Source organism: Urocampus carinirostris, chromosome 13, assembly GCF_059441175.1.
Source record: "Urocampus carinirostris isolate Australia breed hairy pipefish chromosome 13, RoL_Ucar_1.0, whole genome shotgun sequence".
Taxonomy (NCBI): Eukaryota; Metazoa; Chordata; class Actinopteri; order Syngnathiformes; family Syngnathidae; genus Urocampus; species Urocampus carinirostris.
Window position 1 is genome coordinate 26,677,320 of NC_142361.1, and position 19,534 is coordinate 26,696,853.

Consider the following 19,534-nt stretch of genomic DNA (forward strand, 5'->3'; position numbering starts at 1 on the left):
GGATTTGAACCCACGACAGGTTCCCATGACATGAACTGTGCCGCCGTGCTGCCCCTGTTATGCTCACATTTAATTGAATTCAGTCTTCTAAAATATATTATTTGGCTCTCACTGAAACAAATATCCAAAAATTGTGCTTTTATGGCTCTCTGAGTCAAAAAGGTTCCCGACCCCTACCCTACGTCGTCTGCGCCAAAGGTAAGCACATCAGGCTCCCTGTTTGCAGAATGTTGTGACGTTTTTACAAAATAACTGCTTGCATCTGGTTTTGAAACCCATATGTATGATAAAAGGGTCAAAATGAGTTTAACCGATCTTGAGTAATTGCAAGAATGAGACAAGTTTAAGGTGGTATGTTTGTTGATTTTGGGACACTGGCTATTTGGGTCAAAAAGGTTCCCGACCCCTGCTGTGGTATATTGTTGATATACCGTTTAACATTGACAACTAGGTGAGATCTATTGCTGATTAGGCATGTCTTGAAGCAATTGAGAAACAGACGTGAGCGACTTAAAAAGGGGCACAGGTATCAAGACTAGATTGATAACAACGGGACAAATGAAGTAACAGTACTCTCACGGTGCTATGACAACATTTCCAAACATCATAATTCTCATTAGCATCCAAACAGTAATTCAGAAAATCCATGCAGTTCTCATATCAATATGAAACATGAAAAATATAAAGGATAATAATTTAGGAAAATAATCATAATACTTGAATTGATCCATTTTCTATAGTTCTGGAAATAGAAGACACTGAAGCTGCAATTTTAAAATACACAACTAAAACTTGATATGAAAAAACACACACGGTGTACTATTACTTGTGGTAATCACAGCTAGCATTCCATTTTACTCAGTAGACAAATACTTTCTTTTGGGGGAGGGCAGGCTTAGCCGCGTATCATCTATACAACCAACGTCAGTTATATTTCACAGATAAGAATGGAAGTTTTTATTTTATCCCAATTATATTACAAATCAATGTGATAAGACTTGCAGGGTTTTCTTTGCCCCTCAGGTGTGCACGATATCTACATTTCTCATGATTCTAGTAAGGACAACTGCTTATGCTATAGCGGTTTCCAAGGATCGTGTAACATTTAAAGGAACTGTCATTTTGGATTACAAGCTACAATGAAAGAAGATGCAAATACCAATCGATCAAAGTACATAATAAAAGTTTAGACAGGATTTAAGAATACATTTGAGGAAAAGTGAATGGTAGTTAATAACATGGACCCGGATTTTATGAAAAATGCCGAGTTGTCATTGAATCCTGTCGTTTTACCTGCAATTTCATACTCTGACATCGTTAACTATTTACCAGTGCAAGAACTAACTCATGACCATTGATCTCAGTTGCTTTTACTTCTCTCAACCAGCCACTAACAAACCGGTTTTAAGGTTCGAGGCTTTTATATGATCGAAACCAGTTGAGGGTATTTACGATGTCTAGTAATTGAATTGCAGGTAAAATTCCGGGATCTGATGAAAATGTGTTAATTACCCTTAACTCTTTTAGAACTGGACTTCAAAACCCCGTCTATATAAAATAAGTAGATCGATTTGTAGTTGTATCTATTGTGATTGCTTGAAAAGTCTGGTGACTGTAAGAAACTTCTAATGATTGGCAGTACGAAATGTTTTAAGGGTTTCTAAACAGCAATTGCAAGACTCTTAGGAACATCTATGTATTTGCTATTATTCTATTGAAAACACTAATATGCACCAAAATGAGTGTGATGACTTGAAAACATTTCCATTTGTTCTTCAGCCTGTCCACTTGTGAGGGTCATGATAGAGCAGAACTGGTTTGGCTGCTGAAACCAAGAGTACTGATACAGGTTGAGAAAACCAAACAAGTTGTCTGAGACAGAAACAAGTTCTAACTGTGGATTGTAAATAGCAAGACTTAAATAATGTCGAATAGGGACTAACACTGCAAATCCTCTAAGTAGCCAAATTAATCCATGGGACTGGGGTGGAGTGGGGCCACATTTATAAACTTCATCTCATCAGTTCAGTTTATATTGCCTTCCGATTGGTTAAGAGAGTCTTCTGTTATATCACACAAAGTGTTCTATCATGGTCACATACAGTATTTGGTTTTCACACACCGCCTTGACGGAAAACTCTGCCAGTTAAGGTTATCTCAAATTCTGTCGAAGTTGAAAGGAATTTTCCTGTTTCCTTGGGGGTTGAAAACAAAAAGGATATCAGTTTTATTATTATGACCCACTTCTTATGTAATCTCTTCCCGATTGTCGCGCAGTCTATGGGCATACAGTGTGCTTCCTGTAGGTGTTCCTGCTGTGTCACATGACCATAAATATTGCAGTGAAGAATGAATACTTTTTTTCTTTTTAAAGTGAGGATTGCTGTGACTGTTTTTACTACACCGAACAGGTTTAATGCAAATACTATAGTGCATGGGGTCAGGAACGTATGGCCACTGAGCCAGGTGTGGCTCTTTTACATCTAGTTCGGAGATAAAATTCACTTTTAAGGCACTGAGCCAGGACTGCAACACCATGTTTCTACGACTAGCAGGAGGGGCACTGTAGCGCTTTGTGGTTAGTAAGAAAAATTGTCATTCGATTTTTTTCTGCGTGTCTTAGCCAACAATTTGCATCAAAATACACATGCTCACGCCGTCTTTGAAACCATTATTCAAGACAAAAAAATGACGATCAAATTGAACTGCTATGATCTAAATGTAACTGTGAGAGGGAGACATATCCTATCTAGGTATATATGTATATATATATATATATATATATATATATATATACCACAGCCATATCCCCCTAGTGGGAGGTGGCCAGAGTCATTTCTGACTCTTTTTGGGAGATTGATTTAGAGGAGGGGATTCCCAGCCCCCTCGCTCAACCCAACTGAGGTGTTGGGAGTCATTAGGTGACCAAACCCCCTAATTCCAACCCCTGATGCTGAACGCCAAGCAGGGAGGCAACGGGTACCAATATTTAAGTCTTAGGTACAACTCGGCCGAGGCTTGAACTACAACCTCCCAGTCTCGGGGCGGGCGCCATACCCCCAAGGCCATCGAGCTGGTTTTAATCTATCTACCTTGGTCATATCCCTCAAGAGGGGTGACTGACAGCAGGACAAACATATACAATAACAAAGAAAATAAAAAGGGGAAAAAATAGAAAAAAAAACACACACAAAACATTTTTGGACCATGGCCAACCCAAATGCCCAAACACCCAAACAAGTTAGGCACCTCGGCACCTAAGTTGGTCATGCTTTCGTCCCTCCAGATGAAACGGGACACAAGAAAGCGGCCATGTCACTCGGGTCAGGGTGACACAAAACTTTCTTCTGTTCAACAGTAGGGCCCGACAGCTTCACTGGTTTACCCCTGCCGCATCATACAGGTGCCCTGCCCATCCCTTAGAACGTGTCCAAACATCCCACTATCCTTTTACAACACCTCTCCACTCATTCTTATCACCAACAAAGACATATCCTAGCTGTGATATTTATTATATTATAAAATCACCAAACGTCACAGTGAAATAAAATGCACTGAAGCTTTCGTCTGAAGATCAGGTTTGGTGACTGTTGATTTTGTCTTGAAATAAATGGGAGGGCTCTCAGCGAAAAATAATCTAGATACAAGGTGTTCCAAATGTCTAGGGCTCGTTTAAAGTCCCCATATCTCTTATCTATGAATTGTAGTAATATAAATGTTGTCCGATTTCAAAGCTACTTACAATACGTTTTTTGTAAGGCTATACAATGCAAAATGCGTTTTGTGTGCTTGAATATGGACTATTATTAAAAAATTATTTTTGGGGAAAATTTGGAAAAGACCCACCAGAGATAAACTCCATCGAGAGATGGTATGGTAGATTCACAACAGATTATGCTTATGCCTAGGTAAAAGAAAGGGATGCACCCCAACTTCAGAAGATGTGATCGAATAATTTGGAACTGATTTTCCAGCAGATCCTCTGTAAATCTATCGGAAGAGGCAGTAGGGAACTCCAGTGTCCGACAACATTTGTTTGGTGTCTTAAGAAGACAGCTACAGTTAAAGGACACTGATAAACCAGCTCATTGTGACTTTTGCATTGCAATGTAACAGAAGATGGCGGAATTGACAAGAGGCTTGTTCTTAGGAATAATTTTTAGCTGAGGGACAGATATTAGAAGCTGTTGCAACCATTGACAATACTGCGACGTGTTTGGTCACACAGCAAGTAGATAGTCAGATTATTGCCAATGGTACTGACATTAAACATCTTTGAACGTTCTATGTAAAAATTGAAATGACAATGTGTTTTTGCATCCCTAATATTTACTGAGATATTCAGTGTGAAAATGTGCCCTAGACGTTTTGAACACATTGTATTTTGCATTCATGGCTGTTTGCGTCAAAAAGGTTCCCGACCTCTGAGATAGGATATCAGTTTTATTATTATGACCCAGATTTTACGTCATCTCTTCCTGATTGTAGCCCGAACTATGTGCATATAGTGTACTTCCCGTAGGTGTTCCTACCATGTCACATGATCATATTTATTCCACTGAAATAAGAAGTTTTTTTAAATAGAGGAATGCAGCAGATGTTATTTGGCACGGCAGGTCCAATGCTGACGTTATAATGTGTTGTCAGGTGTAAGAAAAGATTAGCCAGTCACAGTGACTGAGATCAACCCAAAGTGGCATGCTTCTGGCAAAAAAAGACTAGGTTTGCAGGCCAAACGATTGCACGAAGATAAGAGCAGTGAAATAAACTCGCGTAGTGCGGGAAATTTCCACCTCCACGGTGTTTGCCTGGCGTGCTGATCTTGCGTAATGATTGTCCCCGGGTCCCAGAGCATTCTCACGGGATGGATGGATCGGTTCAGCGGGCTGCTCTCACTGTGTCACCTCGACTTTAAACTGGCAAAAAACGGAACCCTGGTGGTCCTTTTGTGCAAAAGTGCGTGGGTGGGGAAAGGTGCACGGAATGCGAGCGTCGCATTGCTTACCTTGGGCAAGTCTCGAAGTTGGTTAGCGTCTAGCAAAAGCTCCTCCAAACTTCGTCCGTAGCGGTAAATCTCGTCTGGCACAAAGAGCAGCGAGCAGTGGCGTTTATCGATCATCTCCACATGACGGTTGCACCGCCACAGGGGGATACAGTGAAACATCGCGGGGAGGGGGAATGTCGTACCCGGGCGAGAAACAAACAGACGAGCGAATGCAACAGATTGCCGCGACGGGACAGTCCCGGGTGAAAGAAAAAGAATGAAAAAAACACACCGGCCGAGCAAACAGGTGGTTCACGGTCGTAAACAAGTCCAATGTGGCGTTTGTTAAGTGGCGACCGACATGGGAGTCACTCTCCGTCCGTCGTCACTTTGCTTAGTTTGGAGGCAACCACCCGATGACGCTCGTCCACCGCCTGGAAACACCGCCACGTTTTTGCGCGGAAGCCGGGCTACATCTCGGGGAATAGAAGCATTGCCGTGCGTTTCGCGGAGTTCCCGGAGTTAATTTCCTCTTGCGTCCAGATTCTGACCCGGAACACTCACTCCCTCATTCCGATCCTACGTCATCACTCCTGGCGGCTCCTCCCTCGCAAGCCGCCATGTTGGGACGGGCCCCAATGTGTGTGTGTGTGTGTGTGTGTGTGTGTGTGTGTGTGTGTTTTTTTTACTAAAACTGTCTCTATTTCCATTAATAACCACGTGGTATGCAACGAGATTATACCTGGAACTCCAGTGTAACCGTGTTATAATTCAAAGAGCAAAACTAGATAAAAGACTGTCAGGAATAGGATAAATGAGCAAACATGTTTAGCCCAAAATTAGTGCTCATTGCTTGGAGACTGGCTTAAGTTATTTTAGTGCAATGAAAAAATAGTGCGTCATAAGAGTAGTGCAACTAATATTTATCAGCAGCAAAAATTTCCTAAAAAGCTGCAAAATATTGATTTTCAGTTTTGCATGCTTGTTTAGGGTGGTGATGGCCCCAGGGAAGAAAGACTCTGAGCTGGTTGGTCCTTGTCTTGAAGATACAGTGTATAATATTTACTGCCTCCTAGTGTTACCAAAAACAGGGTTGGGTAGGGTTACTTTAACTTGATTACTTTCAATTACTTTTGGATTACTCCAATACCAAATATGCCAATAAAAGACAAAAGAAACTAAATATGAATAAAATTATGACTCACAACACGTGGTAAGCTTTCTCTTCTGGCTTTGATCTCTTTGATCTCCGGCATAACTAACATAAAATGCGACAGAAACAAAATAAAAATAAATCCAAACAGCTTGCCAACATCATTTTTGCCGTTCCATTTGTTCCGTTACTCCCCAAGCCTGCACAAAATTTAGTCATTTAATTCATATTTAGTTTCTTTTGTCTTTTATTAGCATATTTGGTATCGGAGTCATCCAAAAGTAATTAAAAGTAATCAAGTTAAAGTAACCCTACCCAACCCTGCCAAAAAAAAAACAACCTTCATTCCGTAAGAGAAAAAACCCTTTGTTTTAAATAATAGGTAAAAATACAAGAACTATCAAACCAATGTTAATTTTTATAAATATTTATAGATCAGGGCAGCACAGCAGTGATGGGATCAAACCTTCCTGTGTGGAGTTTGCATGTTCTCCCCGTGCTTGCATGGGTTTCCTCTGGGCACTCGTTTCCTCCCACTTTCCAAAAACATGCATTTCAGATTAATTGTTCGGTCCAAATCGTCCCTAGGTGTGAATGAACTAGTGATTTGTATGTCTCTGTGTGCCCTGCGACTGGCTGGCAACCGGTGCAGGGTGTCCCCTGCCCACTGCCCGAAGATAGCTGGGATGGTCTCCAGCACCCCGCGACCCTACTGAGGATAAGCAGTGCAGATAATGGATGGATTTATAGGTCAAAAATGTGTCTTTTGATTATATAGATTGTACCCTGTAGTCACCGGCAGGTTTGTCTGCCATCTTGCCGCTATGCTGTGTTCATTTGGCACCGATTTTCGTTCGGATTAGACAATACAGTGCCATCTAATGGTCAGATATCAAACACTGTACCTGTAAGGCACCATGTAGCACTTATAGAACAGCAATATGTCAGAGGTCAGGGTGACGAGTCCTTTATTATGTTAATGGACCTGCTGCTGTATCGCAAGCCAGCAACGTCCTCCTGACTGCGCAGTGAGCAGCCACTGATCTTTTGGGCTGTGTTTGTTTTATTTTGCCGTCTGCGTCTCCACACCCCATATAGCAGAATGCCCTCCACAGAGGCTATGTAGAACCCTGAGAAAGTGGAGTTGCTGCTGGACCTTTCCCACCACAGACGTAAATCAAAACATACAAACAAAAATGTAACATTTTTTTCAAAACAAATACTGTATTGATTTACATTTTAAGTTGAATTTCTGATCTTTATTCTATTAATGTTTATTTTGTGCCTTTATTAATTTTAAAACTGTACATATATTTTCATTGTCACTTATTTATCTTGTTTGTAAAATGGCATACATGTTCACAAATCGATTTAGTCCAAAATTCTAATAAAAAGAGGTTTTAGATTCATACGCCAGTATATCGTATTCTAGTAAACAGTTGGTGGTAACAATTTACATAGGCTAAAATATTTTAAAACAAAAAACATATGGGGGAAATCAAACACAAAATTATTTGCAGCTGCATTTTGTATTGATTCACGTTATGTCTAAGCTTTTGTTTGTGAATATTTCAGATCTTTATTCACCTTCTTGGCCAAGTTGTTTTATTTTTAAAGTAATTTGAACGATCATTTAAAAACGTTTTTTTTAACTAAATGATAGTTCAACCTCAGTGGAAATGTTTAAATCTAAGCTTAAAACACACTTCTATTCGAAAGCATATGAAAAACCTATATTTTATGTTTACAATATCTGTAGTATTTGTTGTTGCAGCCTGGTCATCCTGGAAGGAGGATTACCTCATGTGCGGTCCCTTCTCAAGGTTTCTTCATTTTCCTCATGTTGATGTTTTTAAGTTTTTCCTTGCCCTAATGTAGGTTTTACATCAGGGGATGGTGTCATAATACTCTCGTCTCATCTCATTAGCCGTACCGCTTATCCTCAGTAGGGTCGCGGGGGGCTGAAGCCCATCCCAGCAATCATCGGGCAGTGGGCAGGGGACACCCTGAACTGGTTGCCAGCCAATCGCAGGGCACACAGGGACAGACAACTCATTCGCTCATTCACACCTAGGGACAATTTGGACCGGCCAATTCACCTGAAATGCATGTCTTTGGAATGTGGGAGGAAACCGGAGTGCCCGGAGGAAACCCACGCAAGCACGGGGAGAACATACAAACTCCGCACAGGAAGTCTGGAGCTGGATTTGAACCCATGACAGGTTCCCATGACATGAACTGTGCCGCACAAGCGCTAACCACTGCGCCGCCGTGCTGCCCCGTCATAATACTCTGTTATTGCCAATTATCTGTGGTCTGTGCAGCCCTTTGAGACTTCCTGTGATTAAGGGCTATACAAATAAATATGACTTGACTTTTATAGTACACTGTTGGGAGTTAAATTTTACAGACATTAAAAATGTTTTCCACCAATAAACAGATGAGTGAAACACAGACGTTACTGTACTTGAATTTGTTTTTGTTTTTTAAATTCTGGTCACTTTGGTACCTTGTATAAGGGGAACAAGTGTTGTAAGGATCGGTGTGGTGGTTTAAAATTAGTTATCTCATTGTCATTAATAACAACATAGTAACTTTGTTTACAACAAAGCATACCAGGATGTAGCTGTAATTAAAAAAGTGGTTTCACTGTTTGTGAATTATTTTGCTGTTTAGTGTATTTCCATCCATCCATCCATCCATCATTGTCTTCCGCTTATCCGAGGTCGGGTCGCGGGGGCAGCAGCGTTAAGAGGGAAGCCCAGACGTCCCTATCCCCAGCCACCTCCTCCAGCTCATCCAACGGGACCCCGAGGCGCTCCCAAGCCAGCCGAGAGACATAATCTCTCCAACGTGTCCTGGGTCACCCCCGGGGCCTCCTGCCGGTGGGACATGCCCGGAACACCTCCCGAGGGAGGCGTCCAGGAGGCATCCTTATTAGAAGCCCGAGCCACCTCAACTGGCTCCTCTCAACGCGGAGGAGCAGTGGCTCTACACAGAGTCCCTCCCGGATGACTGAGCTTCTCACCTTATCTCTAAGGGAGAACCCAGCCACCCTGCGGAGGAAACTCATTTCGGCCACTTCTATCCAGGATAGTGTTCTTTCGGTCATGACCCAAAGTTCATGACCATAGGTGAGGGTAGGAACGTAGATCGACCGGTAGATCGAGAGCTTTGCCTTTCGGCTCAGCTCCCTCTTCACCACGACGGACCGGTACAGGGTCCGAATGACGGCAGACGCTGCACCGACCCGTCTGTCGATCTCCCGTTCCATCCTACCCTCACTCGTGAACAAGACCCCAAGATACTTGAACTCCTCCACTTGGGGCAAGACCTCCTCCCCGACCCGGAGGGAGCATACCACCCTTTTCCGACTGAGAACCATGGCCTCGGTCTTGGAGGTGCTGATCCTCATCCCGTCTATAGAGTATTTCCACCTGCCAAAAAGGCACTTTTTTTTTTTTCAAGAAAATGCTAAGGTTGAATAATTGGAATTGCAGAGTGCGACACAGTAAACTTGCTTTATACTGTCATGAGATTATTTTTACAAGATTATAGAATACTGCTGGTGTTAACACTTTGTAGCATTATCGGATCCGTGAAAACGGGTCCAGTTGGCCAATGTAATTACCATTATGCATCATTGCTTTGATCGCCTTAGGTTTTATCTGACTCTGGCAGATTAAATAGCTTGGTGACATCATGACAAAAAATGATATTCCTCATCTCCTCCAAAGACTTTTTTATGAATTGTGTAATGGGTGCAGCAACAACATACTGACATTAAAACATGCAGAGTATCAGAATGTTAGGCAAGCTCCCCATTTTTGATCTGTTCCCCTTGATAAACAGATTCTAATTACTACAGAGCAGTGAACATATGAAAGTCACAGAACCCAATAAAATAATTACAAGTACACAAAGTGAATCCAGGAATATGGGGCCCCCCGGGGCAGTCGTTTGCTTCACATTTTCGAAAGTTTTCCACATCAACGTTCACCTTTTATGTTTTAATAAAGTGTATTCGTTTCAGTCCCAATCCTGCCAACTGGAAATTAGTCCAATAATTCTATGTCAACAATTTTAAAATCATGTACGGCATCTCTAAAATTGTGAAAATGAGAATTGGGGTAAAGACACCAGCTCCCCCACTCAATTATAAATGGAGCATAACAATATTATTTATCATATCTGTGGGTCATCACAGATGGTGCTGACGCTTCTGACACTTCTAAAATAGGCTACCAGCATCTTTCACAATTGTCCCGAAATTGCCTCACAAGGAAAAGAATGATTGCAATTTGCTGCTGGATATTTAAATGTAATTTCATATTCAGATTCAGATTTACTAGAACGAAATGTCGATACATCTGACCCGCACAGTTTCTTTGAACGTCAGCCGGGATAGATAAGATCAACCATGTCTTCGTCAGAATTTAATTGTATGCACTTTTATAACCGATCTGGGTCGTTTGTATGTGTGACAATTCCCTAAGTATTCCTCAAGAGGGAGCCACACTCCTTTTAATTAGCCATTATGTTTTTTTATGGGTTGTGGAGCGTCCAAAAAATACAGTAAACTTATGGTGCACTTTGTTCTCTTTTTTATTCAAATGCGGATAGGGGGTAACATTTCCATATACATTTTGTTGTCATTCAATTTGACGGTCATGGGTAACAACAAAGTGAGAGTTAATTTAAATGCAATAATTTATCGCCGTCCCAGCTGTTTCCTGAACGCCTTCAAGGACTTGGCCATCATTGGTGCCACTCCTGTGTTGACAAAAATTGAAAAAAGATTATGCAAGCTATGCTTAACATCAGCCAGGCTGTTAAATAAAACTACTATTTGAGGAGCTACAAAAATGGCGTCAACACCAAGAGATCTCACTTGTTTTCTTGCGAGAATCTTGCATGTTGTTTACCACTGGGGTGGCGGTGTGGTTTTTTATGGGTTCAGGGTTCAGCCTTGACCTGCATTCCTGGGACTTGATGCTGTAATATAGGAAAGGTGCAAAGGTACAGAGCTCGAAATCAACAGATGTTTAACTAAAATCCTCAAGTCCGAAGACCAAGTCTAAAAGTTAACATTTTAACCTGTTAAAAACCTAATTTCATAATACCAATGTGGTGCCTTCAGGTCCCCAAGAACACCCAATAACTCGGACTGGTTCTGAAAATAGCTCACCAGTGATGGGTCATTGTGATTTTCTAGACAGGGATATCAAACTCAAACAAACACAAGGCAACATTTTAAGAAATGGCTACAAGCCGAGGGTCAGACCGGTCGAATGGTTAAAACTTAAAATGACACATACTCTAGGGGCAGCAGTAGCTCAGGAGGTAGAGCACTCGTCTTGGGATCAAGGGATCCCAGTTCGAATCCCGGCTGTGTCCTTGGGTAAGACACTGAACCCCTAATACCCAATAAGCAGGTTAGCGTCTTACATGGCTGCAATACAAGGCCGCTATTGGGAAATATGGTCCACATTGTAAAGCGCCTTGGGAAGTCATTGACTTGAAAAGCGCTATATAAATGCAGATCATTTCTTTTTACGAACCTATTGGAACTTACTGAAAACATAAGAAATGCATTCCAATATGATCAGTTAAACAAAGCAATACTTCCGTATGGCTCTGTCAGTAATATTCAATTTTCATCAGGCAAAAATGATTTATTTTGGATACGAATCTCCATATCATCCCCATTAATAAAAGAAGCTGGTATTACACAGGCATTATCAGTCGTCTATATTTTCAATTTTAGCAAAAGTGGTCTAATATTACAGGGTGAAAAAAGATGGCAATCATTCAGGCAACTAAAATATTTTGTAAATATAATTTGATTGAAATACAATAAAGCACAAAAATCCATTAACCAGAAAACACACTTTCTTCAAGAAGTAACATGCAGTGAAGAAAATGCACCATGATTCTTGGTGCATAAAACAAAAGGTCAATCAAAATACAGTTTCTCACAAAAGTGAGTACACCCCTCACATTTCTGAAGAGATTTCATTATAATGTTTAATAGGACGTCACTAAAGAAACATCACTTTGACACAATGAAAATAAGGATGAAAACAAATGCCATGGCTTAATGGGAAGATATCCTCTGGTCTGATGAAAGATTAATGTCTTTGGTTCAGATGGTGTGAAGCATGTTTAGTGGCAACCAGATGAAGAGCACAAATGTGTTTGTCGTGTCTAACGTTAGCCATGGTGTTGGGAATGTCATGGTTTGGAGCTGCATGAGTACAAGTGGAATTTGGGAAGCACATTTCATTGAAGGAAACACAAATTGAACTTTTACTTAAGGGTGTACTCACTTTTGTTTCCAGGAATTTAGCTATTTATGGCTATATTTTGATGGAAAAAAATTGAGAGGAAAAAACATTGACACTGCTATACAAGCCCTATACAAACTACTCTTCAAAGTGTCAAAGCGGTTCACTTTCAGTGTTGTTCAATTAAACATTATGATTAAATCTCTGCAGAAATGTGAGGGGTGTACTCACTTTTGTGACATGCTGTATCACAGAGCTGTAGAAAACCTACTTGCGGGCCAGATTTGACCCATGGGCCTCGACTGTGAAATGTATTTCAGGAAATATGATTTCGAAATGGTATAAGCGTCTTTAGATACATGTTGAATTTTTATAGATCTTTTTTTCTTTTTTTAAATTAGCCTATAATTTATATATGTTAATGATTCACTACCCTAATATCAAGCAAATGTTTTAGTGGTTTATGTTGCCTATTTTGCACTACCGCACGTTGCACTAATATGTTCTCAAAACTGTAAGTAAACAATGTAAATATCTTCTACATGCCCACACTTTCTTGTGTAAATTATCTTTTTATTTTTTATTTATTTCATCCTTACAGTTAAATGTGCAACTGGAATGCCACGTCCAATTTCGTTGTCAAAATATGTTCAACCCATTTTGTAACAATGATAATAAAAGGTATATTCTATTCTATTCTTGAAGGAGCCTATTTTAACGCTACTACTAATAATGAAAATCCGGTCATAACAACACAATAAGTTGTAATTTTAGAAATGCATATAGAAGGACAGTAGTAGCCCTTTACGCTAATCAGTAACAAAGAAAGTAGCTCTTAACTCTCAAAGGTTGGTGACCCGTGGTCTGAGTCAATCATTAATGTATCCATTGATTTGCATCATATTACAATTTCTTTCAGAAACCTAAAAAAAATAAGCATGTTGATACATGTTCTTACTTCGTTAACCTAATTACTCAAATTGTGCTCTTAGGTAATGAATACGACGAATGTTACTCTAGCAAAACTAGTCCTTCAAACTCACATTTTGGTTGAAATAATGTCAAGTGCATAGAAGCTGCTTTGTGAAGCTTTGCTACATTTCAGAGGTTACAAACTCTATGAACCCAGTTTAAATGTCATTTCAAACATTTTCCACAGCAAAACCAGTTTTTAGGCTTCATTCAGTTTTTCCAAGTTAAGACCTTTAAATCCGTTGCCTTAAGCTATATTATTGCTGTGGGTGTTACGAATATATATTTGGAGAGTCAACACATACCTGCTCTTGGGTTGCTGAGGGTGCTGAACTGCAGTGCCGTGGATTTCTTGTTGAATACGCACGTCTCTTGGTGGCTTAGCAACAGTGTGAATAAATGCCATCTTCACTTGCCGACCTTAAAAGGGACAGTGTGCAATATTTAGAGTAAAAAAACAACATTTATTTGAATACATGAATCATCATACCAATTATCATCTTTATTTTTACAAAAACATGGGTTAAGAAAGTGTTGGTTTTTTTTACACGGTGGAATCCTTACAGAGAGGTTGCGGTCTTGTTTTTCTGGCTACTTGCTGCTACGATGTGCGCTCTGTGGCACTGGTTTTCGTTCACATTAAAAATATAGTGCCTTCTAGTGGTCAAATAGTACACACTGGGGCTTTCACAATGCCGTCGATGAGTGTAGGTCATGAATAAAGAAGAAGCTGTTGCCCAAAACCATAAATCGTTAAGTAGTGGAAAAATGTTGCCGTTTTTTTTTATTTTTAAACTTAACTTTGAGGACAGGTCAACACAAAATTAACAAAATATTCAATGCAGCCCCGCTAATTAAAACTTGATATGCCGGATTTCTGTATTTCTTCCATTGTAAAACACAGTGTATTATAAGAAGCACCCCCATATTTTCAAATATGTATAAAGTGCACTGGACTATAAGGCCCATGGAATTAAAATTATAGTAATAGCTGGTTTATTGGTCATTAATGTCGCTGACCATAATCGCAAAACACTGCATGAAATGGGAATCGAACCTGGGTTGCGGCAGTGAGAGCCCCAAATCCCAACCACAAGACTGTTAGTGATACAGATGACATCCGAAAATACTTTAGATTTTATCTCATTATTGCACAATTTTTACTCGGGGTGCTTGAAACTAATGTTATAGAATAGAGAAGACAGAAAGGCCAAACGCCCCAAAAAAAACGGGAAAAAAAAAGCCTGATTAATTTAAGTTTGCGTTTATATCTTTCAGGATGACATTTCTGTTTACAGTGAGCCACTAGGGAATGCCAATGAGCAGTTTGACTGCGTGCACCTCCAAAGCCGCTTGTACACAAAACCAGATGTTGATTTATTTTGTTGGTATTTATAGGGGATGCCTTGACACGTAACCTGGTTAAAGACACTTTGAGTTCTCCTTGCCCTCATGTAGATTAGATCAGGGAATAATGTAGTAATAGTCTGTGAAGCCCTTTGAGAATCCTTGAAATTAAGGGCTACAGAAATACACATGACTTAACTTTTCTCCATTGTCTAAACATACGGTTCTGGTACCGTGAGTATAAATAGTGTGATGAGAAAATTGAATACACTTTTGTACATCTCCTGTTCCATAGGTGGTCTAGTGGTTAAGTGTAAGCGCTCCCACCTCCGCAACCCAGGATCGATGCCCATTGCATACAATGCATTGCTATTTTGGTCAGTGATGTTTTCCGAAATATCATTGGACAAGTAAGGTAACATACTACAAAACGCACACGAAATGCTCTATGCATATCCAATTTTATCCACCATATTTTGCAGTAGGTTTTGCGAAGTTTATAGGTGGGTGTAAGAGGCCAGAAAATGCAGTAATAGAATATTGATTAAACACACTTAGCACAAGATTCCTATCCAACCTGGACGTGGCAATCTTGGCACTCACAAAATCACCAATTAACCAATCTGTCCTTGTTCCCTAAAGCTGACCCCTGATTGTGCGACCTTGATCTCATTTTCAGTCGAAAGCAAATGTTTCTTTTGCAAATTTTATGCACACCTTTGGGTTTCCTGGAATGGTCTGAAATAATTTTCTTGGCCAGCGTCTGGAATTTTCTTTCTCTTTCCTCTGAAAGTCTGACATACATTTCTTTCCATGACTCGTACTGTTGGAGTTTGGCATCTTTGAAGTCCCTCTGGCAGTGCCTTCCCCACAAGTGGTCAGTCACTCCGATATACACCTTTAGAGATGAATTATAAAACAATAGATTAGCATACTGTATGAACTAGATCTTGCTAAAACTTTTTTGTGGCACCCAAGTCAGAAAGCATTGTGTCGAGCTGGCCACTTAAATGCAACACAAGCTAATTTTCAACCCAAAATACCTCATGGCCTTTACTACCTCTTGTGAGGTGGAACAATAAAGGCTGTTATAAGATTTATGGCGTCTACACACTAAGGTCAATGGAGGACCAAAAATGTCCCTTTTAAACAGTTTTTCAAATCCATTATACTACCGAAAAGTTGCTTTGGCTGTTGGGTTTTGTTTCGAAAAGTTCAAAATTTCCTCTTACCGGATTGTATTCCTCAATACGTAGTAACTGCTCCGACGTACACCTCTCCAAGACCGGCTCAAGGATTTCAAAGGGGACTCCGCCAGTTTCATATAGCACTGACAAAAAGAGGATGACGCAGAAGGAAATAGAACCTCAACACATTAATGCATACATAAATACATAAATTGCTAAGGCTCATTCACAGTTAATATTGTTTTGCAGCGTTCGGATACACTGCTGGTACAAGCTCATCATGGCTGGGAGGAAGGCTGTCTTGGCTCCAGAGTAGACTTGCATTTTTTTATTTAGCCGCTGGCCTGTGAAGAACGCCAAGTGTTCTGATAGTTCCGTGAAATCAGGCTCGGGTTCCTTTTCCACTTAAAACAAAACACATGTTTCGGGTTTATCGTATATAGTATGCAAGCATAAATCAGTTTACAGGACATACTGTACCTTTCCTTTCAAGGTATTCAAATTGGGATTCTTTATCACATTCCAGAAGATTGGCAGGTAATGGAATGTGGAGTAGGTCCTTTGGAGATTCCATAAACATCTAAAATCAAAGTTAAAGTTTTAAAACCCGTTCTTGATCAAAATGTTTATTTTCACGCGTGGACCTTTTTTGGAGAAACCGGCATCCTCAGGGAGTTGCTTGTTTTTTCTGGCAGCTTCTCTTTCAGGACAGTCTTGAGCCTTTTAGAGGTTTTCTTTCCTCTGGACGGGTCATTCTTCTTCAAGGACGTTTGGTCGTAGTTCAAGTACGATTCAAAGGACATGGACGGCTCTTCTGTGTCACTTTCACTATTTTCTTGTGGTGTTTTAGCCTTTTTCTTTGAGGGTTCTGGCAGTTCATCGTTTTCAGACTCATTTTTCATTACACTCTCACGCCTCTTCCTTTTTGTCGTTCGGTTGTCCGAGTTACTTGAGGATCCCGATGATCGAACATTGCTAAGATTGGGAGATTTTACTGAGTGTTTTTCATGGGAGGAGAGAGTTTGATCACAATCACGTGGAGGATCTTTTGGCAGATTTAGCTTCTTTGATTTCGTTCCTTCTTTAAAGGAGGCCTCACAGTCTAAGTCACTATTGTCTGTAGGTTTTTCCTGACAGTCTGACCTGGATTTACAGTGTCTGTTTTTCTTGTGCTTAGAAACACAGAAAATCCCATTTCCCCTTAGAATAGAATTGTTTGAACTCAATATCTCATTCTCCAACTTCTTGGGGTCATCTTTTTCTCTTGTTCCACACTTTTCCTTTTTTCTCTTGGAACTTTTATGTGTTTTCTCAGGACGTTTTTCAACAAAATGTTCCACACTCTTGCGATTTGGCTTGCCGTGATTATTGTTTATATCCTCCACTGCAGGGCCTTTATTTTTTGGGCTATTTTGGTCACCACCAATTTGTTGTTTGATGAATATGTATGGTACGTTTCCATCTTCAGTGTGACTGCATTAGGGAGATGAGTGTCAAAACTTAAAAAAAAAAAATCTCGTCATTTGCTTTTTTTTCTTAGAAACAATGCACACCTCTTTGATTTGTGAGGAATTAAATTCTTCCAACCTTTGACCAGCGACTTGGCTAATTCTCCAGCTTCTTTGTGCTTGCGGAAGGAATTCACAGTTCTGCCAATTCCAGTTTCCTAATTCATTGAGAATACTCACAAGTGACTAAGCGCAAAACAAATTCACAACCCAAAATATGGTCACATTCTCCACTTACAGCAAGAACATCTACGTTGATGTCCAAATGGCTGAGCTTCTGCAAGATTTTGACTACCTGAAATGAAAATTATGAAATTGTGAAATGTAAATTAGACAAACACAAATGCTAAACATGTTTATTTCATCTTATCAATTAAGGCAAAAAAAAAAAAAAACACTAAATTTGGCTTTTTGGATTTGGATTGTGCCAGTTGCTGACTGTGCATTCAAGGCTAAAGCTATCTATAGGAACTCTTCACGCCCTACTCCTTTTAGCCCAGCTAAAAATAGACCAGCCCGCTGTCCTTTTCTGTATATTCTGTTCATTGACACAAAGTGCGTGACTAAATCAAATATTTAGGATCTCAAGCATATTTAAAAGACTGCAATTGAGAGATCTTCCATTGCTTTTTTTAAAGAAGTAAAAATATGAAAGATGCCAGAAATTATTGACAGCAGTGATTAAAATGAACAACTTGAGGCAAAGCTATTTTGTGCAGTAAAGGGCTTCCACGTTACAGATCTCGACAAGTAGCAACAAAACTAGCACGGTAGCCACATGCAAGGCAGTGACTAAATGCTTTACAATGAAATTCGCGTTTATTTAGAAGGGGTCATAAAATGTAATCACCGAGTGTTGAAATGCCTTACTGATTCTTTGAGTTTGATATATTTTTTACGAACTTGTGGATGAGTGAGTAGTTTCTCACAAATTTAACTGTATAGCTATATCGTTATATGTATACAGATATGTCTCTATAGAAAAAAACATCTATATAGCGAAAGGTCCCAGGTTCAAGACCAGGTGGAAACAAACATATGTTGGCCTGGAGAGGGATTGGTGCCACCAGGCTGTACTTGCCCAAAACACACCACAGGAAATGGTGCCCCTACGACCCTAGTGGTTAAGGGATCCACCCACCTTCCATATCTACTGTATCCATTTAAATAATAGTAAATATTGTTCTAATGGTGGATAAGCGGAAGATAATGGATGGACGGATGGATTGTTCTAATGATTAAAAAAAAAAAATGTTTGTCCTTTTATGTGTCTTCAACAAAATTACTACAAACGACTACAAAACTAAATATCAAATTTAGTGCCGTAAAACAGGATCCAACAAATGTTATCATTCTGGTTAGAAAATAATACTATAGAAATGCAAAAAAAAAAAAAAATACTACAGTAAAACTGGAATACAAAAATACTGCTACATAGATATTAAGACAGAAATACTGCAAAATATAAATACAGTAATACTACAAAATAAAAGTACAGTAATACAATACAAATACTAAAGAGATCTAAATGCAGAAATACTACGAAAATACCACAAAAAAACTCAAGTAATGCGACACAAATACTAAAGATTCTATAGAAATAAAACAAAATCAAACTCCAGTAATACTACAGCTATACTACAAACACTTTACTATTAGAAAACACAGCAAAAATATTACGATACAATATACTTAACCAGTCCTCCCAGTTACCCATTTTTTTTCTAAATCCTTAACGAAGCTATGGTGACGGAACGTCAGTGAACTCATCACGGTCGCTTGTGGATAAATGAATGATGCGTTTGAAGTGGCCAACGTGTGCAGTAGAATATTAATTGTGTTAATAGATAAGGAATAAAGGTCAAAAAACAAATTATTTGCTACCGTGGCAGACTGCGGTGTGTCTGAAAGTTGAAGTTTGAAGCGTTGGACTCTCTTGAGCACGTCCGAGCTTCCTGCCATCATTATACGCCTTGTGTTAGCGTCCACGCACACCTGATGAACGCTCAACTAATTAATGGAAACAGCGAGGGCTCTGCGGTTATGTAGCTTTTATATTTGTTCGACGTCACGGATTCTGAAGCCCTTTTTATGAC

The 19,534-nt window shown here is 39.8% G+C and overlaps 2 protein-coding genes across 3 annotated transcripts in view; both read right to left on the reverse strand.

Moving 5' to 3' along the window:
• The window catches only part of lrrc1 (leucine rich repeat containing 1), a 42,617-nt gene extending 37,070 nt beyond the window's left edge, over positions 1–5,547 (reverse strand). For both annotated transcript variants that reach the window (XM_088351292.1, XM_088351291.1), the window contains exon 1: positions 5,006–5,547. In XM_088351292.1, coding sequence (XP_088207418.1) covers positions 5,006–5,164 — 159 coding nt within the window. In that variant the 5' untranslated portion in view covers positions 5,165–5,547. The remainder of the gene's footprint in view (positions 1–5,005) is intronic.
• A 5,177-nt stretch (positions 5,548–10,724) lies between these two features.
• Positions 10,725–19,482, reverse strand: eloal (elongin A, like). Its single transcript, XM_088351156.1, has 11 exons — positions 19,323–19,482; positions 17,677–17,733; positions 17,484–17,596; positions 16,575–17,403; positions 16,411–16,510; positions 16,161–16,334; positions 15,976–16,073; positions 15,461–15,641; positions 13,702–13,816; positions 11,029–11,132; positions 10,725–10,910 (listed from the first exon to the last, which is right to left on the reverse strand). The coding sequence occupies exons 1-11, from the start codon at positions 19,401–19,403 to the stop codon at positions 10,849–10,851; spliced, it is 1,914 nt and encodes a 637-aa protein (XP_088207282.1). The 5' UTR covers positions 19,404–19,482; the 3' UTR covers positions 10,725–10,848.
• Between the last annotated feature and the right edge of the window lie 52 nt (positions 19,483–19,534).

Excerpts from the sequence above, each read along its gene's own strand:
- eloal (XM_088351156.1), bottom strand. The coding sequence starts at position 19,403 with ATGATGGCAGGAAGCTCGGACGTGCTCAAGAGAGTCCAACGCTTCAAA. Across the intron at positions 16,335-16,410 it reads TGAATACCTTGAAAGGAAAG|TGGAAAAGGAACCCGAGCCT; the intron begins GTACAGTATGTC and ends TTTTGTTTTAAG. Across the intron at positions 16,074-16,160 it reads GCTGCAAAACAATATTAACT|TGCTATATGAAACTGGCGGA; the intron begins GTGAATGAGCCT and ends TCTTTTTGTCAG.